At 39.4% G+C, this 27947-nt stretch overlaps 2 protein-coding genes across 2 annotated transcripts; one reads left to right on the top strand and one right to left on the bottom strand.

The window, feature by feature from the left end:
* Nucleotides 1–28: 28 nt before the first annotated feature.
* On the bottom strand, nucleotides 29–12775 carry sv2 (synaptic vesicle glycoprotein 2). The gene is made up of 13 exons (XM_028584686.1): nucleotides 11863–12775; nucleotides 10802–10900; nucleotides 10088–10249; nucleotides 8712–8874; nucleotides 7653–7774; nucleotides 7030–7193; nucleotides 6858–6938; nucleotides 6413–6511; nucleotides 5731–5819; nucleotides 5259–5389; nucleotides 3287–3382; nucleotides 2995–3154; nucleotides 29–1109 (listed from the first exon to the last, which is right to left on the bottom strand). The coding sequence occupies exons 1-13, from the start codon at nucleotides 11954–11956 to the stop codon at nucleotides 926–928; spliced, it is 1644 nt and encodes a 547-aa protein (XP_028440487.1). The 5' UTR covers nucleotides 11957–12775; the 3' UTR covers nucleotides 29–925.
* Nucleotides 11796–27947, top strand: snx1a (sorting nexin 1a). Its single transcript, XM_028584685.1, has 15 exons — nucleotides 11796–12476; nucleotides 15732–16698; nucleotides 17549–17685; nucleotides 17944–18019; nucleotides 18268–18311; nucleotides 18578–18719; nucleotides 18810–18888; nucleotides 19307–19382; nucleotides 19690–19803; nucleotides 21496–21589; nucleotides 22372–22577; nucleotides 23029–23172; nucleotides 23887–23967; nucleotides 24651–24722; nucleotides 25326–27947. The coding sequence occupies exons 1-15, from the start codon at nucleotides 12348–12350 to the stop codon at nucleotides 25374–25376; spliced, it is 2412 nt and encodes an 803-aa protein (XP_028440486.1). The 5' UTR covers nucleotides 11796–12347; the 3' UTR covers nucleotides 25377–27947.

The following is a 27947-nucleotide window of genomic DNA, read 5'->3' as shown; positions in this document are numbered from 1 at the left end:
AATAAAGGAAAGGGAAACAGACAAAAAGCATAATATGAGCACTTTAAGTAAAGGAACTGAATACTAGCTCCACCACTGGTGTTCAGTAAAACCTGAGCTGTATGAGAGTGTAGGTGATATTACACAAAAACCCACACAGCTGACATGAAGAGATGTAGTGTTTGTTTAAACAAACTTGCTTCAGTAGCCACAAAGTACAGACAGCTTTACAGAACAACCAATGGGAATATGAGCCCATCAACAATATTGCAACTCAAGCTCATACAGTATAAGGGTTTGTTCACCTGTACTTAGTCCTTTTTTAAATGATTCTAATCTGAAATTAGCAATCTTTGGTTTTCCACAGGAATGCTGAACTGGTGTGGTCCAGTTTGTGCAGGAAAAATGACAGATTGGGTACAAAAGTATACAATCTACTGTATGCATAGATGTTCACAATATGTGGAATGTGCAGTGTTTCTTTTCTAGAAATATCTTTATCTAACAGCAAAACGTTTGAGTAACCAGCAGCATCACTTATTATACTCTAGAAATCATGGTCAACATACAAAGTAAGATGTTTGTAGAGTTTAAAGACAAACTTTTGAAAGGTGTCCTTCATACTTTGACTCACACCTGGAAAGAGTTTTAATCATCACAAGCTCACAATCTATAGGACTCAATTCTACTTTCCGGAATAATAATTCTTTGAAAATTGGGAGTCCCCGCTGTCTTTTGACAATTTCTTCTTGTCTTTGGCATTTTAAATGAGGCACCGTACAAAGGCACAGAGAGATGACAGAAGGCACAGGATTCAAATATCTTCTGGGAGCAAAAACAGGAGATAAATGATCAGAGATCCTCCAGTCTGCTTTCATGAGGAAATTAAGAGGATGTTTTCCACTACTGTAATTATATAAAATATTGTGATGTAGATTGTAAGCCATCAGGTGAGCTCTATCCGCCTGGTTTGTGGAAGCAGAAGAGCCACCAGTCCTCCGGTGAGCAGCAGAGCTGACACCAGCAGGACCGGGACGGCACAGTTTGTGTCTACCAACTTTCCAAAGGCTACGTTACCCATGATGGCTGCCACTCGGCCCACTCCTGTGAAGAAACCGAGAGCAGAGGACCTGAAGGAGAGAAAGTAGAAGATAAACACCAGGACATGTGAGCAGCTGTTTATATATTTACTAAAAACAGAGCTAATTTAATAGATGCACAACCTGACACTTTCCCCCAAACTGTGAGGACTCCTGCTGATTTATTTTGATTGTTTACTTGCAATGTGCAATGTTTGCTGTCGTGTTGTTCATGCTGCACAAAAACACAGCTAATAGCTCATTTTGAAGGGAAGAAAATAATGAAAAATATCTTAATCTAAAGATGAAAAAAGAAGAAAGTAAAGAAGAAGGAAACAAGATATTTGATAAGTGGTTCTCAAAGCGGGGTCTGGGGACCCTCAGGGGTCCTTGAGGGAGTTCCAGGGGGTCCCCAGCAAAAAGGGGAATAACTTATTTTCACTATACATCCATCCATAAGTAACACAATGCCGTCAATATAACTTTTGGTCATGGGTTTCATACACGTTTTGTAATAAAATATCTAAAACCAAAAATTTTAGATGCGGGACCCTGGGATGAAATCTTATCAAATGGTGGCTCCGCGGTCTAATTTGTGTCAGTTTAGGAGTCCTTGACATGAAAAGGTTTGGGAACCACTGTATTAGATCACACCTCATCAGTGGTGGAAGAAGTATTCAGACCCTTTACTTAAAGCTATAGTACGTAGTTTCTTTTGCCCCCATGAGGAATTCTAAGTAATGACAACCGTCGGCGGGTCCACACAATACAAGCCTTACGTGATCGCACACAGCCCCCCTCCACGTAGTTGCTAGCAGCTAAGGAGGACAGGAGGATTAAAAAAAACATGGACTCTTCAGAAGAGGTAATAATCTTCACTCGAGCTTCTGCGTGGGAAAGTCACCGGACGCCAAAATCTTCTGAACATAGCCGTACTGAGAAATACAGAGAGAGTTGTGTGGAGCTGATAGTCTTATGGCGTTTTTCCATTACGTGGTACCTGCTCAACTCGCCTCGACTATACTCGTCTTTTTTGTTTTTTCCATTGTGAAAAAAAAACGCCCTGGTACTAGCTAACAGGTACTTTTTTTTTTTAAAGTATCACCTCCGTCGAGGTTCCAAGCGAGCTGAGGAGATACCAAAAGGTGACGTGAAAACCATCAGACTACTAATTGGTGAGAGGGGATCGTCACTAATCACGGTGTCATCATTGCTAGTGACAGACGGTGATGTTCTGAACCCGCCAATTTTAAATAGTTTAGCCAGCGGTTTTCTTTTTTTTGCTGCCTCCAGCTTCTTTTGAAACAAAATTTGTCTTCTGGCTGTGACGAGAGTCGAGCAGAGCTGGTGCTAGCAGTGGGTAAGCGCCATTAATTAGCTCTGTAGCAACTCATTTGGCAATAGCTTGAATGTAACGGACATGCAGAAAAATCTTCACACTTTAGAAACTGGAAACGATCCAAACAGTTGTGTGTTTAATGATCTAATCATTTCAGCTGGACATTTAGGCCTGTATATTGTTGGGTAGTTTAATTTATAATAAAACATCAGATTTTATAAACCACATGTGTTTTGTGTGCAAAAATCTATATTTGTAAAGTAACTAAAGCTGTCAGATTAATGTAGTGGAGTAAAAAGTACAACATTTCTCTCTGAAATGTAGCATAGTAGAAGTAGAAGGTGGCATTAAAAGAAAAATGATGAGTTGTGGACATGTTGAAAGTGATGGGATTACATCTCACTGGTATTTATTATATATTGTGCAAATATTTAATTTTTTTGTCCTTTATCCCTCAGGTTGGCTAGGTGATCCTAACTTGGCAAGTTAAAAAAACAAAAACACATCTAGGTAATTCAAAATCCAAATTGACAGAAATATCTAAACCGCCATGTTTAAGCCACTTCTATTAAGACTTAAGTTTTAAGAAAAGTATACCGTAGCTGGGTCGGGTAGAGCTCCGTTCCCACCACGTCCAGGGCATTCCAGGCGATAACTGACACGCCGCTGAAGACGCAAGAGAGGATCAGACTCTGGGCTTTGGTCTGGACCACATAGATGAGGAAGACGCTCAGACTGGACACCAGCAGGCTGCAGGCTGGAGAAACAACGGACATCGTTCAAAACTAGCTGGTTATGTGGATGGACACTTCTTGGAAGCGAGATCTTGTGGTAAAGAAGTGAAACAAAATAGCTGAAAAAATATCTCAGCTTTTATGGAAAGACTCACACAGTAGAGCCTTTCCTCCCATGCTGTCCATCATAAGAATAGTGAAGATGTTTCCCGGTAAGTTTGATGCAGCGATGATGAAGCCCTCCATATACACTGTCGGGTGAGGAAGAGATACAGGAAGGTAAGGAAGAAACATCCATCCATCGCTTTTTTTTTTTTTTTTTTTTTTTTTTTTTTTTTTTTTGATTGAGTCACAGGGATTTCTGGGTCACAGGGTGCTGGAGCAGATCCCAGCATGCAGTGGGGTGGGACACAATGGGTAATGCTTTATTATTATTATTTTTTTAAAGATGATTTTTTTTGGGCTTATATGGCCTTTATAGACAGGACGGATTGAAGGGCAGTGAGAGGGGGGACGACATGCAGCAAAGGGTCGTGGGTCGGAACCCGTGGCCGCTGCCAATGATGATTTATTTTATATTACAGGTGTGGAATTCTCCTGGAAAGAACTATTATACATTGGTACTAGTTATAGGGAAAAAGAAAGAAAAGATCAATTTAACCCCATTTATTATTCATTTATAATTGAAACTTTGTAGGTTAGTCTCTAGGTTATGCGAGCAGTTGATGTAAAAAAAATCTAATGGAAGTGTAGCTACTGAACACTCTTGCTATGTTCTCTATAAATAGAAACTAATTATGAAGTTCTTTCCAGGAAAATTGCAGTCCCATGAAAGAACATGTCGCAACAAAAACAAGGAGACAACACATCCAAACCTAGAGGCAATTTAGAGTCTCCAATTCACCTGAGCAGCACGTCTCTGGACTGTGACATACAATGTTTATGTTCACAGGGATCACATGCAATCCCCACACAGAGGAAACACAAAATACTTTAACAGAATTGTTTAAGGAGGATCTCTTGGCGGTTAGTCTGATCTGGTGCTCTTTTTAAGGGTCAGAGCTGGATTTCAAATGCAAGTTACCAAAGTAGTTCATCTTGCAAAAGAAAGAAAACATCATTGAGACAAATGAAGTGACCTGCATCTACAAGTCTACCAAAATACCCTGAGGACAATGTTTTCACTGGCTTTTAAATTTGTCTCGGTTCACTGACTTCCTATGTTGTGTAAGGCCGGTTACACACTGGACGCGTCACGCAAGCGTGTCAGCCGCGTGTCAGCCGCGTGGCGTGTCCGTTTATATTTCGGCTCCCATGTTAACAGGTTAGAGCTTACACACTGCCTGCGTGAGACGCACGTCTCAGGCGCGGCTCGAGACGCGCCTGAGACGCGTGCCTCCTAGAAATAGAACCGACGCCTATTTTTCACGCGAGACGCGAGCGTGTTGGAAGCGTTTCCAGGCAATAGGATAGGAAAATATGTTTATATGTCATTTAGACACAAATACATATTAACAAATGACATGTTTGAAAGCCTCTAGGTTTTGATATAAATGCAGATAGGCCTATATGAATGTCATTTTTTTTTATTGATTTTCTAATAGTGCACCTGTCAATACAGAACGAAATATTCTGTAGCCTATTTTGCCGTCAATAATGCCGACGTTGTCTTTGCGGTAATCAAATCAGTATATATTTATGTTTAACATGGTATTTCATTTTATCAATGGGAAACATCCATGTGTCCAGACAAGGCTAGCAGCAGCAGCGCCGCGTCAGACACGTTTCTGGTGTGTAAAGACAGACAAAATCCACGCAGCTGACACGCAACAGAAACGCCACGCTCCCGTGACGCGTGCAGTGTGTAACCGACGTAACCTTTGATTTAAACACCAAATGCTATCAATACCTCTTCTAACTCTATTCATGTATAGTATTAAGTGTACTTTCATGAGAGGAGGGAATATAATTGTACTAATGATTCTTTAGTCTAACCTTATTGTCAAACTACATCCTCTGTGGTAAAGCTATACATGCTTGCTTCATGTCCAGTTATGGGTTTGCTGACTGCAGTAAAAAAAAAATCTAAAAATCAACATAATTAACTTTGTCATCCCAGAAACTAACCTGCTGTCTTGACCGGGTAGCAGCCTTGGTTGTGGAGTGGAGACCGCAGCAGGGACACGTTGGCACAGGGCGAGCCGCCGTCCTCAATTCTCTCAAACAGCTCTGGGAACCACATCCACAGTCCGTAGTAACTACAGACAATAAATGGTACAGGCAGTTTTCAATGTAAAAAACTACACTTGTATGGCTAAGTCCTGCCTTGAGACTGCCGTTTTTATTTTTGGTTTGTTTTTTACAGTTTTTGCAGTTAAGTTAATCATGATTTTTGGTTGTTGAAGATAAGATATTTGCAACGGTTATCTCTTACTGCCATTTAAAGCTGCAGAGCTGCCTGCTGCAGATTTACCACATAAGCGTTGTTAAAACACACATGAAAAACACAAGCCCTGAACTTGTACACAATCCCGACAACAGAAGTTACACTACAGATTCTCCTAAGTCTATATGTAGACATGCAGATGGCGTTTCTCACCCAAAGGAAATGCAGTAGAAGATGATGAGCAGTGCAAAGCTCCTGGATTTAAGCGAATCATTAAACATCTGTTTAATGGGAACCAGAGCCTGCAAGTTTAACCAAAGACACTATTTTAAATGACAATGAAAAAATAGCAATAATCAAGGATATATTCTATTAAGTAAGTAAGTAAGAATTACTTTATATTAATTGAAATTAGTTTGAAAGGGGCAAAATGGACACCTGCAAGTCCAGTCTTTACTGCCAACTGGTTTGTGCCAATTTTATTGAAAATATGTTTGGGAATATGTGCAGCTGAACTATAATAACTGACACTATGAAGGCTTTATGGTGGGTTTCATGACTTAATCTAAAGTTTTGGAGTTTTGTGCTGAAAAGTTGAATAATACTAAATCAATGCGTTAAATAAAATAACCACACAGTAAACCTGGATAGATGCTGAAATAATTAGTTGATACATTAAAAAGTCAATCAACAGAAAATATCAGCAGCTATTTGGATAATCAGTTAATCGTTTTGGTCATTTTTCAAGAAAAAATGCCCAAAAAATAAATAAATCACCAGTTCCAAATTTGCATATGTTAAATTTGAATGATTTCCTGTTTTACACGAAAGTATCTTTGATTTTTGGACTGTTGTTGGAACAAAACAGGGTATTTGTCCTGATTTGTGACATTACCTTTTTCAAAATACAGGCAAGTCTCTCTCTATGTGAACCCCAGGTCCTGGTCTTGTCCAGTTCCCCTCTTTGCTTGGAGCCGTTGCACAAACCAAATTCCTTGAAAAGAGTTCAAGAAGACAGTTGTTGCACTTAGAGTAGATTATTATGCTTTAAAATAAAGGAAGGACGTGTTTAGAGAACTTGAACAAACCACATGCAGTTACTCATCATTACAAATATCACTTCCCTTTTGCACTACAACCTTTGGTTGTGTGTGTGTGTGTTTCTTGGGTCCAACATTTGTATATCTCCATTGTATGCTACATGTGTGTGCTTTATCCTTTTTACCACTTCACTTCTGTGTTTTATCACATTATCTAATTAAGCTAAACACATTAAATGTGTTCAGTAAACAATAGTAATGAGTCCTAGAGGCCTATAAAGAACATAATTTGGTTCATACCGGGAAATCCTGTCCCTTTCCCCACATGTTCAGCTCAAATATCACTTGGAAGACCCGGATCGCCTCTTTCTCCCGGCCAGCCTGGAAGCAAAGACAGGACACAAATCTCAAAGAGAGAACAGAAGAAAAAAGCAGGCTGCAAAACACAAGAACAAGTCTGGCTTTTAAATACCTCCATGAGGAACTTGGGGCTTTCAGGCATGAGCAGCCTGAAGAGGACGGCTGAGGTGAGGCTGGGGACAGAGCAGAGCACCACAAACAGTCTCCAGCTCTGAAAGTCCAGTGAGCCCAGTGAAAAATGGGCCCAGGTTCTTGGAATCACCAACCAAGCCAGTCCTGCAAACAAAAGATGACCACTCACTGCTTAACACATGGGGCTACACAGTTTCCATTTCACAATTCTGCGTTTTTTGTTGTTTGATGCTTTCACCCGCAAGTTTACACGTATATATCTTTAATGTTCCAACTAATGTATTAAGAACAAATGAACCCCTTGATGCTCTTAATGATCTGACAAGTCACAAGTTCCATTTGGCACACTAAAACAGAGCAGAGCCATCATTAATGATATTGATAGCATCCATGGGTTTCTTGTTACTGTACAGTATGACAAGTCTGTTAAAAGGTTGATTGATTACACCACCAAGTTTTTGTGCACAACGATACACACTGAATAATAGTATGTGACTGAGGTTTATCATAATACGAGTTGTGCTTAAAATGAAATCCTGCTTAACATGAAATCCTGTTTTTATCCTGGAACACTGATATTGTTGTACTGATGTATTTTCCCACCTGCAGCCAGGATGTTTCCTGCCATCCAGAAGGTGGCCAGAGCGCTGATCATTGCACCTCTCCTCTGACAGGGCATAAATTCTGAGAAGTAGGAGAAGATAACAGGGATCGACCCACCGACACTGCAGAGGGGAAGAAAACAGCTTTTATTTTATTTTTTTATTTATTTTACCTTTATTTAACCAGGAAGAGACTCATTGAAATTAAAAATCTCTTTTTCAAGAGTGTCCTGGCCAAGATAGGCAGCAGTACAACCACACATACAGTACATACAAACACAAAATACACAAAAACAATAGAAATATAAAAACAACTGAAACAGCAAGTCCTTCAAAGTCAACCACAATCCTAAACACATCAGGCAAAACATCTACAGCCAGATGTGGCCGCCTCCAAGTCAATCAACATCCTTTTACAATGAGACCAGCTCAGTAAGTTTCATGGATTTCTGTAACTTGTTCCAGGCAGAGGGAGCAGCAAACCTAAAGGCCTTTTTTCCCAGCTCAGTTCTAACCTTTGGAACAGACAGAAGGAAAAGATCCTGGGAACGAAGATTGTAAGTCCCGGTACAATTTACACTGACATAGGTCAGAAGGTAGGATGGTAGGAGACCTAAAATAGCCTTGTATATAAAGATATGCCAGTGCTGAAGTCCCCGTGTTGATAGAGAAGGCCGTTATTCTAGAGCTCTCTGCAACGGTTTACTTATAAGAAACTATTGTGGCCTTTTTGTTTTGTTGTGTATTTTAATGATTCATTTTGGAAGCCTATTCTGGCGTTTCAAAAAGTTACACTGGTTGGTCTAGTACATTTTACCAGCCCTTACCTGACTCGCTTGACTCGTATTTTGCGAACACCTAAAGCGATTTCTGTGATTTTCTTTTCCAAAATGTCCTTCATGAAGGAACATGTAGGTGTTGTAGGGGTATTCTATGACCTGTTGGTTGGAGTATAATTTCTCTAAGCACGGAAACATACTTCATCCTACAGTTTATTGCTCTCAGCTGAATGACTTCATGTAAATACAAAATTTAAAACATATACAAATCATGTGCTCACCCGATGCCGCTGATGAACCGCAGCAGCAGGAAGAGCCAGAACCACGGAGCCACGCTGGCCAGAGCTCCAAACACCCCGTTAACCGTCAGGGACACAACCAAGACCCTGCGACGCCCCCTCTGGTCAGCCAGGTATCCCCACATGTAGCCGCCCACCATCATTCCTAGAGAACAGGAATTAAGGCAATAATAATCCAACATTAGCACTTAGCGCTAAGCATCACTTTGCCTACGTACAGCCTCACAGAGCCACTAGTATGGCTGTCGACTCTTAAGTCTTATTTATCTTCATTTTGAACAAAATAAAATAACAATAAAATAAAATATAAACACAATAAGTACGTAGCAACACACCAAAAGGAAAAACAATATCTATGTAGTGTTACAAATATGTTCAATCTGTCCGAAAAAGAGCGGGATGAAGCCGAAGCTTGTTATTTTTCCCACCCCTCGTTCAACTACAGTATATATAGTTCCTGTATATATCATATATTTTGTATAGCAAGATAAAAAACACAAAAACATATCATTTTAAACACATACCAAACATTTAACATTTTGCATCAAACAACCCGTTACCTTAATCACTAACCCTCACAATCAGTATACTAACCCACCATCACAATAATCTCTCTTCATCCTCATATCCTTTTAATAAAGTGTTTTTATACAACTTTACTGGACAATGTTTTCCCTTCAGTGTTGATTCCAGAACTAGATGAATAGTTCGGGCTTGTTTCCTTTTTTTATTTAAATGTTGGCAACATTTTTAAAATCTAGTTTTAGTCCTTTTACACTGCACAATCATGTTCTGTGTTTGTAATTGTTTTTCTAAGTCACAAACATTCGATTTGTAATTACTTTTAATAGCAGTAACCAAAAATCAACCTATTTTTTCATTTTGCTTTTTTGTCAATTTAAAAAGAAAAGTTTATTTATTGTGACTAATTCAACATTTATGGAGGTATGAGAAAGATGCTTCTGTTCAATGGTGACAATGTTTAAAAAGAGTGAACAAGTGTCATTCACAATTTCCCAGAGCTCACAGTGATAATAACAATAATAAATTGAATTTATATAGCGCTTTTCATAGACTCAAAGTCACTTTACAGGAGAGGTAGAGGTCTTTAATGTGCTTGTTTTGACGACCAACAGTCTAAAACCCAAAGATATTAAATGTACTGTCACATACGACAAAAAAAAGCAACAAAACCTTTAATTTGAGAAGCTGAAAGCAGAGAATATTGGCCATTTTTGCTTTAAAAAAAAGAAGAACTGGAACGATAACCAATTAGCAAAATAATTGCTTCTTCATTTTTCTGTCGACCGACCACAGCTCAGGTACGCTAACTGATTTATTAAATGATTGTGATTCACCAAGGAAAATGCTGGCAGTCAGCACGCCCATGTCTGAAGAGCTCAGCCGCATATCGCAGCGTGCGGTTGGCAGGAGAAAGGACACACAGAGAATCTCCACGGCATCGCTGGCATTGGCCCAGCCACACACCACCAACAGCAGCCAGTGGAACAAACCAAAACCTGGGAGCAAAAGCAGAACAAAGAGTGAGTAAACAAACAGACCAGTTATCCATTAACAAATTATCTGATGTATTTATTGGCATTTTTTGAATATATTCAACAGTAATGTAGTCCAGCTGCCCTGCCCATTATGGTCAACAGACACCTCAGTTTTACAAGTCAGGATGTTTTAAAGATACTGTTAAATCTAATGTGGCAGAAACTGAGCTGAATTATTTCACATTAAAGTACCCAAATTATATTTTGAACGTTGCTTTGCTATCTGTGCATCTACATTGCCACTGGTCAAAATGTTGTATTTTTAATAAGACTGAGTTTTAATAGACCAAAAAAAAACATGTTTTAAGCTTGTGGATGATGCATTTTTCAAATTAGAAGCATGTAATCCTCCAGTTTAAAGTGAGATATCCTCAAATCTGGATTTACCAGGGTTTCCCCCCCAAAAAAACATCAATAATAATTACACTTACATTTTATTCTACTAATAATGTTTAAGAGCAACACAAAAATGACAGCCTAAAGTAACAACAACACCATCAAGCTTTATATTACCTGCTATATCTACTGCTTCCTCATATGTTAATTTTTTCTGTGCACTCCCACCGACATCACGTGTGATATTTGATGCGCTCCTGTCGAAAATTGTTTCACCTAAAAAGCAGCAAAAACCACACAAACAGGTCAAGTGAAACAAAGACTCCTGGTGAAATTGATTTTTAAAATATCACAAAAACTAAAGACGCTCATTTTGTTGGCGAGACTAGTACATATCAAGCTACACACTTAGTATAAAAGAGATAAAAAGAGAAGAGAAAAAATTAATTATAGCTGTTGGGAAACTGGGTTAAGCTTCAGTGACAGGTGCACACTCTACCACTGTCCCCTGAAAGAGGTTGATCTGATCCAATGATGACATCACTCAATACCTCTTTTCACAGTATGGAGACATGATGGAGAAATTGTCACTATAAAGTTGATGGTTTTTAGAATATTTAGTTTTTACACCAAATTAACACAAACTATAAATGACATACAGAAAACCCCGGGGCCAAGATGTATAAACACTGGTTTGTTTCTAATGTAATGTGTTTATAACGAAAGTGTCATCTGTGGTATGTAGAGCTGAAGAGATTGTTCGATTAGTTGATTCGATTGGCTGAAAATTAATCAGCAACTGTTTTGATAATTTATTAATTGTGTATTTTTTAAGCAAATATACCAAAATTTCACTGGTTACAGCTTATCAAGATGATTTGGGGATTGTCTTTGTCTCATATAAGCTACTGCTAATTATATTTGGATTAATTTAGTTTCTCAAAATAATTAAGAAACTTTCTCAAAACATACTAAGTCATTATTATTATTATTATTATTATTATTATTATTATTATTATTATAGAAAGTTGCTCATTTTTTAGATACTAAATCATAATGTCTTACATTACATTAGTTAAGGCTACAGGGTCTTTGTTGAATCACATTGGCACAAATGGGCTTCCATAAAAAATAAGGTGACAACTACTAAATGATATCTTGCATCACGCACTGTGTTTGCTTATTAAATTAAACACGAGTTAAACCGCAGTTAGTGATGGAGTGGCAACAACTTTTACCTTCATCTGAGTCCAGCTCGTTCGGCTCCAGATAGTCACCGGTGAGAAGCGGCTCTCGCGCCTCAGCGTCTCGGGAATGCACGTGACGAGACATACCCAAAAAAATCGGACGTCTCTAATATGGGCAGTGAGCTGCGGGCAGTTTAGCTACACACAACTGCAATCCCTGTCCAGGTCCACGTTATTGTTTCAACCGCTGTATCTGTCTCATGACTGCCAAGCCTTCTGTGAAGCTAACAGTGAAGCTAACCTGACAAGGAGGAGGACCAGGAAGTAAAAAAGACAGCGGCGGTTTGCACGTCCTGAGCCTCCAGTCACTCCTCTGTTTGGTTTAGTAGTGCGAGCGAACTACCGCCACAGTAGTGCTTTGCATGAGCAGCGGAGGTAGCCGCTGAAGGAGACACGTCGGTGCGGTGCAAGCAGAGCAGAAGAGGGGAGCAGTTGACGTTGCCGCCTCCCCTTGTGTGTGTTTAAGAAGATTGAAGATGGCGACCAGCTCGGAACGCAGTCCTCCTCCGTTCCCCGACTCCGAGGACCAAGATGTGCTGGACTCTGAAGAAGTCGGAGGCCGAGACAGTGATGAAGACGACGGGGAAGACCTCTTCATGAGCGAAGTATGTCTGAGCGGAGTTAACGTCGATTTCACGCTAAACTAAGCTAAGCTGCCTCTAAGCTGCCCAAAGACTAACGTTAGTTAGCTAACGTCAGCGAAGAAAGCTAATGAAGCGCTTTTAGCAAAAGTTTTGTGTTGACAAACATTTAGCTAGTTTTAGCGTTGAGCTAATGGTAAGAAAATAATGTTAACATAATTAACTGTCATGTCGGATGATAGTTAGACTTAAAGCATTTACTGTAACTTGAATTATCAAAGCAATGTGGGGGTGGGTTTGTTGCAGAAACAGCCAGTGGTTATCTGTGACACTGTTGCAAACGCCCATTTTGGTATTGATTTCTTCCTGAAAAGTTGCAATGTGCAGAGTAGCTGTGATTTGATACATTAAGAGACAAGATGACACAAATTAAAGTTATAATGTCAGCAGTCCGCAGAGAATGAGGAATGTGTGGTTTGTTTGTGAAAGTTGACATCATCTTCGGTTCTGTTATTCATAGTAGTAAGTGGTTTAAAATTCACTCTCATTTCTTTTTGAATGAGGACTAAAAAGCTGGCTCGAGAAGCCTCCTGTCATGTGAGTGAGCTGTGGTCACATGGCCAGAATCCGGATGTTTTCCCACAGTCAAAGTTCAGAGGACAGATTGGAAAAGTTGCTGTCTTAGATTTTTTTTTTTTTTTTTTTTTTTTTTGAGCGCTGGATACACTGCTGCATGGAAAGCATTACTCAGCAAGTTGTGGATGTTACATTCAGCAGAGACTGTAGCTGAAGTAATGTTTGGAGATGGACCAGACAGTCATTAAAAATCCACTATCACCGTTTCTGGCTTTTAAATCAGAATCAGAAAAGGTTTTATTGCAACAATAAGTACACTCATGTGGAATTGCCTTGGTGAAAGGTAAATACATAAACAAACAAACAAACAAACATTTTGGTATTGATTTCTTCCTGAAAAGTTACAATGTGGAAAACTGGCTAGTTGTGATTTGATCAAGTTGATTAGGAGACCAGATGACACGAATTAATTTAATACAATTTCTATTTCGTTAATGATATGGGGATGTTTTCTGTGCAGGATGTCTTCCACGTGAAATCAGATTAACTTGCACTAAAGTCTGATGGTATCCTCTTCAAAATGTTCAATGCAATGCATTCAGTAACGTAAGTAAAGCAAGCAGCAGTCTAATGTAAGCAGTCAGCACTGCAACTTTTTTTTGTGAAAGTTGACATCATCTTCAGTTTTGTAATTCACATTAAGTGGTTTTAAATTTTGAAATGAAGACTTAAAAGACGCCTTCTGTCATGTGAGTGAGCTGTGGTCACATGGTCAGAACCCGGATGTTTTCCCACAGTCAAAAGTTCACAGGACCAATTGGAAAGTTGCTGTTTATTTATTTTTTACGCTGGATTCACTGCTGCACGGAAGGCATTACTCAGCAAGTTGGATGTTACATTCAACTGAGACAGTAGCTGAAGTGAATTCAACAGCCTCACAAACTACAGTCTCCTAAATGATCATAAAGTTTAATCAACACCTCTCTATAAAAGGTTCAACAAAAAGTGAATTTTACAACCTTTAGGAATGTAGGATTTATTGCGGGACTGTTAGTGTCAGTTTAGTCTATATAGACGACGACGTTCCACTTCTGGGATTGTTCAGGTGTCGCCGGCAATTCCGCCAGATGTCACTCTTTTTAAGCCAGATGTCCGTTACCTTCCGCTTTCTTTGTGTTGCCGTTCTAAACTCCGGTCGATTTATGAGGACTATGGTTAACTGCTACTCAGATCTTTGCAGGGGTAAATCGAGACAGCTAGCTAGACTATCTGTCCAACCTGAATTTTCTGTTGCATGACTAGAAAATGTTTTGAACGTACACATGTTCCACCAAAATAAGTTCCTATTTTGCAGCGGCACCGTGGCTCTGTCCACCCAAGATGATTGTGATTGGTTTAAAGAAATGCCAATAAACCAGAGCACGTTTTTCTCCCTTCCCGGAATGCTATGTGGACTAGCCAGACCCTCCTCCGCAGCGCTGTGGAGGAAGGTCTGGCAATGCAAGATTAGTTTCAGCTAGGCATACATGTTAACCTGGCAACCAAGTGTATATCCATTGACTTATTTGTGAGCGTTTTGTCTTACAAAGCTATTTCTGAAACATGATAAAATGTTTTAGCATGACATTGCTTTTCTTCTGTTATAAGGTACTTACTGTTTTCTTTTTCTTCAAAGGAATATTTTACATACCCAGTGGCCTCGAATGACGTAAAACATGTTTTGTTCTTTCTGAGCTTTCAAATCTGGAGGCTCAGTTCAGAATAAAGTAAACAATACCATAAAAATGATTACAAAAGCAAACATTATGCCATTCATTACCTACTAATTCTAGAGTGACATTAGCAGGCCACATCTACCAATTTCAGTATCTACTATAGCTCGCACTGAAACCACCATATTTATTGTTTGATTCCCCTAAAATCCCTTCAAAGCTGATAATATTTGTCAAAAACGTAGATTACGTGATTACAGTTGATGAGGTTGTGGACGTTATGTGTTTTTTATTTTATTTTATTTTTTAGCAATATTATAGTTAAAATACATGTATTTTGTATGTTAAGATCATACAACTGGACAGTGACACCAGTGACTTGGATGATGGTGCAGGATAAGTTCAAGGTTTGAACTTCAACAGTAACGTTACCTGAAAACCGCGTGTAGTTCCTTTTTAGCAACAGTTTGCTTTATTTGCAACGGTTTATGAAAATGCCAGTATATAATGTTAGTGTCTCTTATCTGTCCTTTTTCACACATAGTCTTTGGATCAGAATAAAGTCAGTTTTAGCCTGATGTTACTACTGAGTCTGTTCAGCTTTACAGATAGGCCTATCACACACAGCTCATGAACAATTCCAGATACATAACACCTTTTGGAGTGTGCATCTCACAACACCGTTTCACTCACTATGACCACTACTACTGTCAGAATCATTGTGCAGTAAATTCATCAAATTCAGTGTGCCCAACGCTATTTTCCGATAAACTGCAGCTGTCATATTTCACGGGACCCGCTTGAGTGCAGTTTTCATGTTGTGGCTTTCCTCGCTGTTGGTCAATCTGCCTGAGAAACTGCAGTACTCGCGCTGTTGTTTATTTGGTTGCCAAGACTTTACGAGTGATGGCGTCTTGTCACTGCTGAGCTTCAGAGGGGAGATTTAAATACTCTAAAACATACTCTAAAAACCTTTTCCTCTCATCTCCAGAGCAACCCTCCACTGACCGAAATGGACACCACACTGCCACCTGCCAGTCAACCCAGTGATGTTTTAATGAAACCTCCCAGTAATCTCATGGATGAGCCCTTAATTGAGCCCGTCAGCAGCCAAACGGAAAACAAACCAGTGAACGAAGTCGTCAGCGAACCCTCGGATGACTTTGTCGACCTGACAAACAACGTAACCGATTCTACGGATGAGGCGGTTGCAGCTGAAAGTGCCGTTGCAGATGCCGCAAAAGACACAACTGAAATCCCTTTAGATGAACCCTCAGATGAGTTTGAGGACATATTTGGAAGTGAAAATGAAGCACTGCAAGAGGAAGTTGTAGTAGCGAATGTTACCGTTGAAGCAGCAACGGATAACAGTGAAGTGACCAGTGGTGTTACAGAGACACCTGGTGACGGGAAAACAGGAAGTGACGATGAACAGGAAGCAAAAGAAACTGCCACTGACCCAATCATCAACCTTAGCGATGATTTGCCAGCCAGTGTCGCACAGCAGCCACCACCTGCCCGTGAAAAATGTTTTGATCCTTTGGTTGACCTCCTTAGTGATGCTCCACCCGCTGCTGCTGCCAGTATACCCAGCCGGGCAACAGTCGATCTGTTCGAAGATGAGGGAACCGACTTGTTCACCGAACCACGGCAGACTAAATCTGCCATGCAGCAACAGAAAAGCCTCTTCGGTGAACCTGACGAGGATCTGTTCGGTGAGCCGTTGGGTGCCACCTCAAAGAAAACCATCAGCAAAGAGCAGGACAAACCTGTCAAAACCAAAGCTGCTAGCCACAAAAGCAATATAGGTGGGCCTCTGCAAGACAATAGTCCTGCAGAACCTGCTGATATCTTCACTGAGGAAGCCGTCACCACACTGCCCAGCATCAGCAGCACCAGCACTGTCAACTCCAACACTAATGGAGTCCAATCTGAAGAGGAGGCAGATATATTTTCTAGTGGGTCCACCATTTCTTTTTATTATGTTTACATTATCAGGGATTTAGGATTCTAAGGGGAGCATTAGTGACAAAGGGAGTGTTCACATAAAGCATAAAGCAGTTCATGCAGACTCTCAAGTGTTTATCTTCGTATTTCAGTTAATTTGGTCACGTGAGAACAGTTACCGTACACTCAGTCATGTGTGCAACAGATAACTGCACTCTGGGATGAAAATGTTTAGTTTTAATAAGCTATTTATTGGAAGTTAAACATAACCAGAACCAACTACAATTTTAAAAACACCAGATGGCCGGTTGGTGTGTTTCCACTGTTTGTTTTTTGGAGGTGTGTTTGCCATTATTAGATAGTGAAAAAAAGCTTTTAGAAAATGATGGGAAGACAGACAGAGGATGACCTGTACCAAAGGTTCATGGCCAGACTCAAACCAGGGATTAATTTTTATACCTACATTACCCACAATGCAACATACTGTTATGATTTTTTTTTTTTCCCCAGTTTCAAACTCAAGTGACTTAAGGCGATGTATCAACTTTTTTTTACATAATGTATGCAGTAGTACTTCCCAACATCTTTGGTGTGTACAAAGTGGGAGTTCCTGTTTAACTGTTTAATAAATTAGGTACTTGTGACTTCAGTTTCCAAGCACTGGTCCACATGTTATTACACGTATTAAGCTGAAGGCTGAAAGCAAAAAAGACAAGGTATTCAGAGTCCATGTCCGTGCATGAACTTGCATATTTGATTGTGTCACACAGTCCAAGACATAAAATAAGTAATGTATATCTCTCTACACATTTTCCATTCAGCATGTTGTGACCCCACTTGTTTCTTTTCCTCTCTCAAAAGAAGCCACAGTGGAGCTTTCTCTCGACAGTCCGCGGGGCGAGAGAAGGAAAGATGTGATGGCCAAACCGTCTGCGTCCGCCCTCTCCCAGTCAGCAGCTGCCAGCCTGGCCAAGCCACAGTCTGCTGCCCTGGAGGAGGTACACACAGATCTAATCCCAGAGTGAAACTCCCACTGTGACTATAACAAAGTCATGACTGAAAACTGTTCACAGATTTTCTAGTTGTAGTTTTCTGGAATATCAGAATTTTGAGAAGAGTCAGTTGGTTGTTTAATTTGCATTTTGTAGACTAGTTTAACATCTTACAAGAACAAACTAAAGTAAAAAAAAAATGAAGTTGACTGTGCAGGTCATTGCGACTGGCAGAATTTCACTTCCTGTTCAATATATTTTCAGTTGGAAGAAGAGGAAGAAGAAGAGCAGGGAGACAAATTTGACATATTTGTTTCTGTCAAAGACCCTGAAAAAATAGGTGAGATTTTTTACTTTTTATTCTGTCTTGATCTGTTTTTTTAGTATTTAAATTGAATTGCAATAAGGCTACAAATTAGTTTGTGCACTGTTAACATCAAAGAGGTGCTTGAGTCTTTAATTAGTTATAAAACACCATAAAGGTAATCCACATACAGCTTGCCTTAAGTAATATTCTGTAAGTATTTATATCAATTTGTGAGTTTTTATTGCACTGACTTTCATCCTTTTTTTTTTTTTTTTTTTCAGGGGACGGTATGAACGCCTACATGGCCTACAAGTTAACCACAGAGGTAAAAACGTGTTAATATACAGTGTTTCACTTATCCTGAAGTTGGTCATATTTAATCCAGAGGACGGTAGCACAGTTACTCATCAGATATGTGGTAACCATGTGCCAAGAAAGGAAATACTGGTCAGCGTATTGTTGAAGAAACACCCATGGACTGGTCTTGAAAGGCCAACATAGATTACGCCAGAATTTTATAGAAGTTATTCACCAAATGTAAGCCTTTTAGCCTTTAGGTTCATCCAGTCCAATAATATGAATGTGTTTCAGACCCAACTGGCCATGTTCCGCAACAAGACATTTACAGTGAGGCGACGCTTCAGCGACTTCCTTGGCCTCTATGAGAAGCTTTCTGAAAAGCACGGACCAAATGGATTCATTGTGCCTCCGCCACCAGAGAAAAGCATCCTGGGTAGGCTGACTTGGCTTTACTGTTTCTTCTAATACTGTAACTATAAATCTAATCTCCAACAACTATGAGAAGGCATGTTGTCTTGCATAGGTATGACAAAGGTGAAGGTGGGAAAGGAAGATTCCTCATCTGCCGACTTTGTTGAGAGAAGAAGAGCTGCCTTGGAGAGGTAGGAAAGAAGGAATGAAATAAAAGCTGCAATTCTGTTACAAAAATCGTAGTGTTTAAAGTGGGTAACACTTTACTTGAAGGTATCTACATAAGAGTGACATGACACTGTCATGAACACATGACACAGTCATGACACATAACCATAACTTGTCTTGATAAAAACCGAATGAACTAAAAGAAGCGTTATGTCATAAAAGTTTGACTTGTTTATGACACATTCATGTCAGTGTCATGTCACTCTTATGTAGATACCTTCAAGTAAAGTGTAACCTTAAAGTTTTATAGTGTTAGGAGTAAACTACTCATGTCCTTCTGATACTTTAAATCTCTACTAAGCAGGTAAAGCTGTTATGACATTGCACTGCCCATAGAAAGCAGGTAGTAAGGCATTTATTTTGCATTTTCCCATTCGACAGGTATCTCCAGAGGGTGGTAAATCACCCATCGCTCCTCCAAGATCCCGATGTCAGAGAGTTCCTTGAGAGAGAAGAAGTAAGTCGAAATTCAGTTTGGAGAGCCTTGGGGCGCAGAGCTTTTTATAAGACAAACGTTTATTTAGTTTTACGCCTGATCCACTGTGAAATACTGTACTCTTTAAGACCATAAAACCCTTGGCACACAATAGTTTGCAAATTAAATGATCTTTATTGCATCTCAAAATGTTGTGCTCAAGTCAAGAGAACACTTTCAGATAAACGTATTGTTCCTCTGCCTTTCATTTCTACTTGATCACTTTGTATATCTGAAGCTTTGGTATATTCAGACAGCTGTACTGTAATGCGTGTGTGTGTGTCTTCAGTTGCCAAGAGCAGTGAGCACCCAGGCGCTGAGCGGCGCCGGCTTCCTGAAGATGATCAACAAAGCAACAGATGCTGTCAGTAAAATGACAATCAAGATGAATGAGTCGGACGTGGTGAGTTCAGCTACAAACAGACACTCCTGCTGCATCAGGGCTTCTTCAGAATAAAAACCGTTGTGAACAGCAGATCATTTTTGTAATGAGGAAATCTGCATTTCCAGTAAAAAGCAGAATATTTCAAGCTCTCAGTAAAAGGCTAATGCAATACTCTGGTTGAAGCACTAAAAGGCACAGTGACAAAATATGAGTTACTTATATTTTATATAAGTAAAGTTTTTATATATTTTATTTTATATATATATATATATATATATATATATATATATATATATATATATATATTTTTTTTTTTTTTTTTTTTTTTTGCAGAGTTCTGAGGAGAATTTGCACTGAGATTGTTATGACACAAGCATTTATGATAAGCTTAAATGATCAGACAGACTGGCAAACCCATTCTTTTGTAAACTGATCTGGTGGTATTGATTCAACCTTTTTGTGTCCAGTGGTTTTTTGTTTGCTATGGTGCAAGGTAACATTTGTAACTATGTATTTAGTAGATAGCACCGTGGTTCACTAAATTCTAAAGATGAGGCAGCCAGTCAAGCTGATCAAAGACCCGGTTTGTCAAGAGTTTTTGTATAAAGAAGCCGAGCTGTGACACTGATTTCCTCTTGATACGATAAGTACCACACGTATGCGTACACTGAGCGTATTCCAATATTCAAGTGAATGTTTATTCCAGACGAATACATTCAAAAGAAGATGGGTGCATTCAACTGCACTGGATTTCCAGCGTGTTTTTAAGCTTAATACTTTTCTCTTAAAGGAACACGCCGACTTACTTGGACTTTAGCTTATTCACCGTAACCCCCAGAGTAAGACAAGTCGATACATACCCTTCTCATCTCCGTGCGTGCTTTAACACTGTCTGACGTTCCAGCATTAGCTTAGCCTAGCACAGATCCTGCAGGTAACTGGTTCCAACTAGTCTACTGCTCCGAATTGTGACAAAAGTGACAAAATAACGGCAACATGTTCCTATTTACATGTTGTGATTTGTAGAGTCACAGCGTGTACAAAAAACAACGTAACATGAGACACAGCCATCTTCTAACCGTAAACAAACCGGGAACTATATTCTCAGGTGGAAGAATATAGTATTTGGGCGGAGTAATATGCTCGCAGCAAGCCTGTCTGAGAATATAGTTCCCGGTTTGTTTACGGTTAGAAGATGGCTGTGTCTCATGTTACGTTGTTTTTTGTACACGCTGTGACTCTACAAATAAATAAAAAAAAATAAGAACATGTTGGGGTTATTTTGTCACTTATTCGGAGCAGTAGGATTGCTGGAACCATTCACCTGCATGTTCTGTGCTGGCCTGATGCCGCTGGAGCCGTCAGACAGCGTTACAGCACGCACGGAGATCAGAAGGGTATGTATCGACTTGTCTAACTCTGGGGGTTACGGTGAATAAGCTAAATTCCCAATAAATCGGCGTGTTCCTTTTAAAGAGTCATACTTTGAATACATGTACGATCAGAGTTGTTGCATGATTCTACTAAGTTTGGAAAAATATTTACATTGAAATAAATTTCTATGACTCATTTGCACACTTTAAATTATAATTACTTCACCTTAAGTAACCTTTGTAATGTCCGAGAGCTCAGCCTTCTCTGGTATCTGCAGCAGATGTTGTTGGTGTTGGTGTTGGCGCGGTAACAACTCTTGAGTGTGTTTTGCTGCAGTGGTTTGAGGAGAAGCTGCAGGAGGTGGAATCTGCAGACCAGCACTTCAGGAAGCTCCACATGCTGGTCGAATCTCTGGTCATCCACAGGAAAGGTTAGTCGGCTCCCTTCCAACCACAAACGTGATATGCCTTCAATTAGTGTCCTAAGCTGAGTATTGATTAGTCAGATTTTTTTTTTCGCAATGGATGAGAATCATTTTAACACCAAGATCAGGGTGACGTTCATTAATGAGATCCGGTGTCTCCGTCATTTCCCTCCATAATGATATGAGCTGGTATCAGAAACTGGACCAATATGGGAATATTTAAAGGAACACGCCACCGTTTTTTGAAATGGGGGTTATTCACCGTCTCCCCTAGATTTAGATAGGTGGGCAAACGCATTTTTGTCTCCGTGCATGCATTGTCTTAGTCCGGCAGCGCAGCTGCTAGTTTAGCTTGGCAAAGTGAATGGAATCCTTTGTTGCCGGATAGCATGTCGATGAGTAAAAGTGAGCCAAAAAAAACCGGATTGCTTCTAGGGGAGACGGTGAATAACCCCTATTTCAAAAAACGGTGGCGTGTTCCTATAGAATTCATTACATATTTACCAAGTTGAGTTTGTGTATCAGGTGGCTGTTGATGATTTTAGTCTTTATTTTCACAGCTCTACCTCCTTTTTAAAAACTCCTAAATAAAGTATGACAGAATGAAACCCAAGTTTTACTAAAGCCTAAATGGAAACACATTTTTTTTTTTTTTTTTTAAGATAAGCAGCTCTTTACCAAAGTGTTATTTTTACACCGCCTTAATGATGCACTTATTTGTTTCTGATGTTTCTAACTACATGGTGGAAAATGCCAGTTTCACATTTCACTTTTCACCACACCACCAGAACTGTCGTTAAACACAGCCAGCTTTGCCAAAAGCACGGCCATGCTGGGCAGCGCAGAGGACAACACGGCTCTGTCCCGGGCGCTCTCTCAGCTGGCAGAGGTGGAGGACAAGATGGAGCAGTTACACCAGGAACAGGCTGCCAACGACACCTTCAACTTTGCCGAGCTCATCGCAGATTACATCCGCCTGCTCGGAGCCGTGAGGGTACTGAGAAAGTCTGTTCAAATAAATTCTAATAGTTCAATAATAATAAAAAAGTAGTACCCCTAATGTTAACGTAACAGGAGCACCTTCACTAAAGGTTAAGCGGTCATTTGAAGCCTGGAGGTCTATTTCATTACTGTGCAGGTTTCTACATTCGTTAACAATCAAGTCTTTTCTACGGTCATTGTGGCTTACTATCTTAAGCAGTGAGGTCAAGTCCGCCATTTTAGTTGTGTTGAATCCTCATAAGGAAGTAAGGGACAAGATGAAATGCCAGTGAAATTCTTTATCAAAATCAAGAATCCTCCCCAACAACAAGCAAAATGTCCATTGAAACTCATTAAAGGCTTGACATTGATATGAGCAGTTTTGAATAGGAGCCTCGGCTACATGGCTAAAGTAAATAACCAAATATAAACATGAAATAATCCTCTGCGTGTCTGACCCGCAGGCGACGTTTGATCACCGGATGAAGGCGTGGCAGCGCTGGCAGGATGCTCAGGGCGCCCTGCAGAAGAAGAGGGAGACTGAGGCCAAGCTGCTGTGGGCCAACAAACCCGACAAACTGCAGCTGGCCAAAGAGGAGATCGCTGAGGTACAACACAGGCCAAAATCTACACAGTGAAAATAACTTGAGCGCTGGAGTTTGATGTGCTGTATTTTCAAGATTGAGAACAATGTTTGAGTATTGAATGAGGGCACGTGAAAAGCCTTAATTTATTCCTATCATTAGAAACAGGAAGTGCGATGAAACCAGTGGAGTTAAATTTTATTTTAATCACCCCATTTGTTTTTCTATAAACTTGGTTATTGTCAGGACACAGTAAAGCAAATATGTATTAGATTTTAAAAAAATTCTGTCATGGTCCATTTTAATAAAAAAATAAAATAAAAAAAATGCTGCGCTGGAGCAACATATGCTTACTTGTTTTCTCACAGCAACAATGAGCTTCAATATTGAATGTTTAGGTTTTTTTCCTACGTACAAAATCTGCCTTATCTGCCTGACAAGGCCGCTTTTCATCATCAATATTTATTAAAGAATACTTTTAATAAATCACTTTAACCAAACCTGACAGGACCATCAAAAAGAAAAGGTTTAAAAGTGATAAAACTATTTACAGTAAGTCAACATTTTGAGATACTAAATACAAATTTGGCCTTTCAAAGTGATGTTTATGAGACATAATGTTTTAGTTACGATGTTTTAATTCCTTACTTTTTCGCTGTTGTTGAAATATCCAGATGTGATTGTGATTGTGCCTCTGTACTACGGTGCTTTGAACTTTTCCTCTCTTCTTGTTAACAGTGGGAGGCCAAGGTGACGCAGTATGAGAGAGACTTTGAAAGAGTTTCTGCTACTGTGCGCAAGGAAGTCCTCCGCTTTGAGGTACTGGTGTCTATTCTTGTTGCGTTCACATCAGTTACTGGACAGTAAGGATGCACCGAATCCAGATTTTTTGGGTTCGGCCAAATACCCAATCCACTGGTTAAGATTCTGCCGAAACTGAATACCGAATCCTATCCCATCCCATCAAGTTTTTAGCTGCAACTGACCTTCCTTTGCCGTACCTGAAGTTGCTGCATTTTGGCTGCTGTCTGTAGATTCCTTCATGCATAACTTGTATTCTTTTGGATGTTTCATTCGCAAATGTTTTAACAGCGGTAATGTGGTGTATTATTTAGGGTTTTTGCCACCACGAGACAAATCGGCATTGCAAATTGAACATGTAGTGCGACTTGAATTGCCTTCTTTTGACTGAGAGTATTTCCAAACAACACTTTTTTTTTTCTGCTCACAAGTTCCATTTGGACTTTCTCACAGCCTACTGCATTGAACGGTCCGCCTACGTAAACACCTTCCCGTAATCAACGGCGCCGTCATTACTTAACCAGCGTAGCGTGCGTAGTGCAAGCTTAGGCTTTGGTTCGGTTGAAAAAAATTGTAACCGAACCCCGTCAAAAAGCCCGACATTTGCCGAAGCCGAATCCTGGATTCGGTGCATCCCTACTGGACAGCAGATAATGTTATTCATTACTGATTGGTGGAACTGTTGTTATTTAACAATCCAGAAAGAAAAGGCCAAGAACTTCAAAAGAGAGATCATGAATTACTTGGCGTGTCTGCTTCAGTCTCAGCAACAGGTAAGTGTCTCTAGAGTCAAACATGAGAATTTAACATTTCCATAATCAAACTTTCTCAGTGTACATTTATAGTTTTGATATAGAGAAAAGCTTTTCCAACTATGGCAGTCCTAGTTTTGACTCCTCACGTTACAAAACAGTTTTTTATTAATATTAAAAGGACTTGGTGCTGGTGATCTTATTTAGAAAGACTTCATGAGTGCAGCAGTACAATAGGTGCAAATTATTAGACTAAGAATTGATTGATTTCATTATTAATTAATCTGTTGACAATCTGTTTTTTAAATATTTAATCAAATAGTACGTCAAAACACTGACAAAGGTTCTTTCCAAGTTTTAAGAGCCAAAGTTCTGGCTTCAAATTGCTTGTTTTGTCCAACCAACAGTCCAAAAGCCATACATATTAAAATACATTCTATAAAGTCCAAAACATTTGGTCTATCTATCTATCTATCTAATAGTTTTTAATTGTCAATTAATTTGCTGTCTATAGACACAGTTATTCAGAACTATGTTCTGAATGTGTTGTAAATCCTACGTATGAACTTCTTTTTGTCTGTTAATTCGGAATGACCCTGACCCTGTTGTCTCTTTCTTCTCCAGCTCATAAAGTACTGGGAGGCTTTCTTACCAGAAGCAAAAGCAATCGCCTAATCCTCGATCACCAGCCTTTTGGATGACAAAACAGGCTGCCTTTTTCTTATACACTTTACCTCTTGCCTTTAAACCAAGGAAAATGTGTGCATTGTAAAGGGAGATACAATCAACCTGTTTTTTTTTTGTTTTTTTGTTTTGTTTTTTTAAATCACCTTTAACATATAGCTCTGTACTCTATTGTATTAATAATTGTATATTTTCATTTAACCCACAAAATATTTTCTTATTAGGTGAAACAAGTTTGCATATACAAAGATATGGACACACGAAAAGAGAAAATAGATGAATGATTCCATTAATTTCCACAAGAGAAGGGAAATGAACCGAGTCCGTTGTTCTCAGGATCTTCTCCCTCGTGTGATCAGGAGCTCCTTCACATCAGCAGTGGTTAATTGTTTACAGCGCGGCTGCTCTCTCATCAAAGATTTCTGGGGACCCAGATGAAGAAAGTGGCCAAGAGTCTCACTATGTTTCTTCTTTTTAACAAGTCAAAGGGAAAAAATAACACTTAACACTTAAACAAACAAAAAAAAGAATTATGAGCACTTCCAACAGGTGGATAAAGTACTTAAGTACCAGCCATCATTATTTTTTGTTTTCCGTTTCGATTTAAAATACTATTGATGCTGAGGGGGAGGTGTTGTAGGGTATTGAGAGGCATTAGATTAGCGGTGTCTACAGCTGTGGTCAAGGGTTGCGTCGTAGGTCAAGCTTGCAAGTTTAAGATTTTTAGATAAGATTTCAATCATAGTGCAAACTTTACTCTTATAACTACACATGTCTGTGCCTTTTTAAGTCAGAATTGGGTTTTTGGTATAATCCAGTTTGGCAGAAAGTTGTACACAGTTGTGGGCAGTGCAGAGGCTCGCTAACAGTTACTTCCCCACGAGCCATAATGGTATATTGAGTGTCAATGCTGAGGTTAAAGAACAATACTAGTGTTGTCATGTTCAAGCCCATTTACTACAAATGAAGGGTTTCTTCCTCTATATTCTTGCTTATAACTCTGAAAAGTAGCACATCCAAAAAGAAAAGAAAAACATTGCAGAGAGCCTACTCTATGAAAATCAACCTGCACAGACTTGAAACGGGTAATCCTCACAGTGAGCATCGTGTCTGAGTCTTGTTTTTTTGTCAAAGTTGCATCAGTGTTGTCTGGTAATGGAGTACACTAAGTGTCAGTTGACACTTTTTAAGGAATTACCAAGCAACAGTGACTAACTTTGAGAAACGTACAGTAAATGCTGACATGTCCACTTTATGGATTAGCCTTCTCAAGCAAGTTTCAAGTCTCTGCATGAGTATGTTTGTGCTGTAGTAGTGAAATGAATGGAAGCCAAAGGCTTTGAGATATAGTTGACAGAAATATGAGTGCTGCAGCTAACACATTTTAATTATGTGCTAATCTGTCAATTCTTTTTTCTCAATTGTTTAATCTATACAATGACACAAAATAATGAAAAATGTCTTGAAATAGTTTTATCTGACTAACCGATATTTTTTTTTTTTAAAGGTACCCTGTGGAGTTTTTGATAAGCGTTGATAGAGCAGTGTTTTCAAGTTTGGGTTCCCCTTTTTGTTAGTGTCTCACACGGGTGACGTGATCTTCAGTCCCGCTGATGGTTTCGCGCTTTTCTGCTGCTCGACAGCTGGTGGCAGCGACGTGCCAAGAAACGTAGAAATGTGCCAAAAAAGGCAAGGAAGGACTGCTAGCCAGTATACGTGGATGCAAACCATGTCGATTTTCAAATTCTTCCACTCAAAAACAAAACTGCTCTTTAAATGTTTTATGAGGAAGGAAATGCATTCAGCACATTTGATAGACCTCAAAGATACTTAATGCACTTAGGTGAGAAGCAGTGAATGTTAACACAACTTTGTTAGAAAAAATCCACCGGGTACCTTTTGATTTACAATAAAACAGAAAAGAAGCAAATCCTCACATTTGGTAAAGTGGAATCAGCATCTGTTGGGCATTTCTACATGATTAATTATAATTAGTTATCAGAATTGTTGGCCATTGTCCGTTTATCGACTAGTAATTTCAGCACTAAATACAGTATGATTACTAGTAAATGGGCAACAGCGTGCAAAAAAAAGACGGTTGACGCTGACTTGCTGACATGACATTAATGTCAAATACTAAATGTACTGATGTCATAAGGAGTCTAATGCTTTCTTGAACCCTCAGTCTGCAATTTGAGTTTTAACATCAAACGGTAACAAGTCCTTGTAGTGTCACGTGGCACGGCTGCCATCTTTTGATTACAACTTTAATTTCCCATTTGCACATACTTAAATTGAAGCCGTGGAGTGATGAGCTACGCTGTGTCATTTGTTGTCATCTCCTAACTTGCAGACATTTCTTTGCACAGATGTTTTTTCTGTTTTTTACAATTAGATGCACGCTTGTTTTCAACTGTTAGACAGCACTCAAATAAAACTGGTTGTTAGTGTGGCCTCATGTATGTCATCACTTGTCAGTGTGCAGAGTAATGTCAGCACTGTCTGAAATTTCTTCAAATCAATAAAAGTTGCACTGTTTACACTTGGAAATTTCATTAAGAA

Source organism: Perca flavescens, chromosome 8, assembly GCF_004354835.1.
Source record: "Perca flavescens isolate YP-PL-M2 chromosome 8, PFLA_1.0, whole genome shotgun sequence".
NCBI lineage: Eukaryota > Metazoa > Chordata > Actinopteri > Perciformes > Percidae > Perca > Perca flavescens.
The sequence above is the reverse complement of the archived record's forward strand: the minus strand, read 5'-3'. Positions and strand labels throughout refer to the sequence as shown.

Bases quoted from the DNA above. Each gene is read 5' to 3' on its own strand.
- sv2 (XM_028584686.1), bottom strand. From the start codon at position 11,956: ATGTCTCGTCACGTGCATTCCCGAGACGCTGAGGCGCGAGAGCCGCTT. The intron at 7,775-8,711 runs GTGAGCACATGA...TCCCCTCTGCAG, and splicing joins CGGTTCATCAGCGGCATCGG to TGTCGGTGGGTCGATCCCTG. The intron at 6,939-7,029 runs GTATTTAAAAGC...CTTTGCTTCCAG, and splicing joins GCCCCAAGTTCCTCATGGAG to GCTGGCCGGGAGAAAGAGGC.
- snx1a (XM_028584685.1), top strand. From the start codon at position 12,348: ATGGCGACCAGCTCGGAACGCAGTCCTCCTCCGTTCCCCGACTCCGAG. The intron at 18,889-19,306 runs GTAGGAAAGAAG...CCCATTCGACAG, and splicing joins AGAAGAGCTGCCTTGGAGAG to GTATCTCCAGAGGGTGGTAA. The intron at 19,804-21,495 runs GTGAGTTCAGCT...GTTTTGCTGCAG, and splicing joins AGATGAATGAGTCGGACGTG to TGGTTTGAGGAGAAGCTGCA.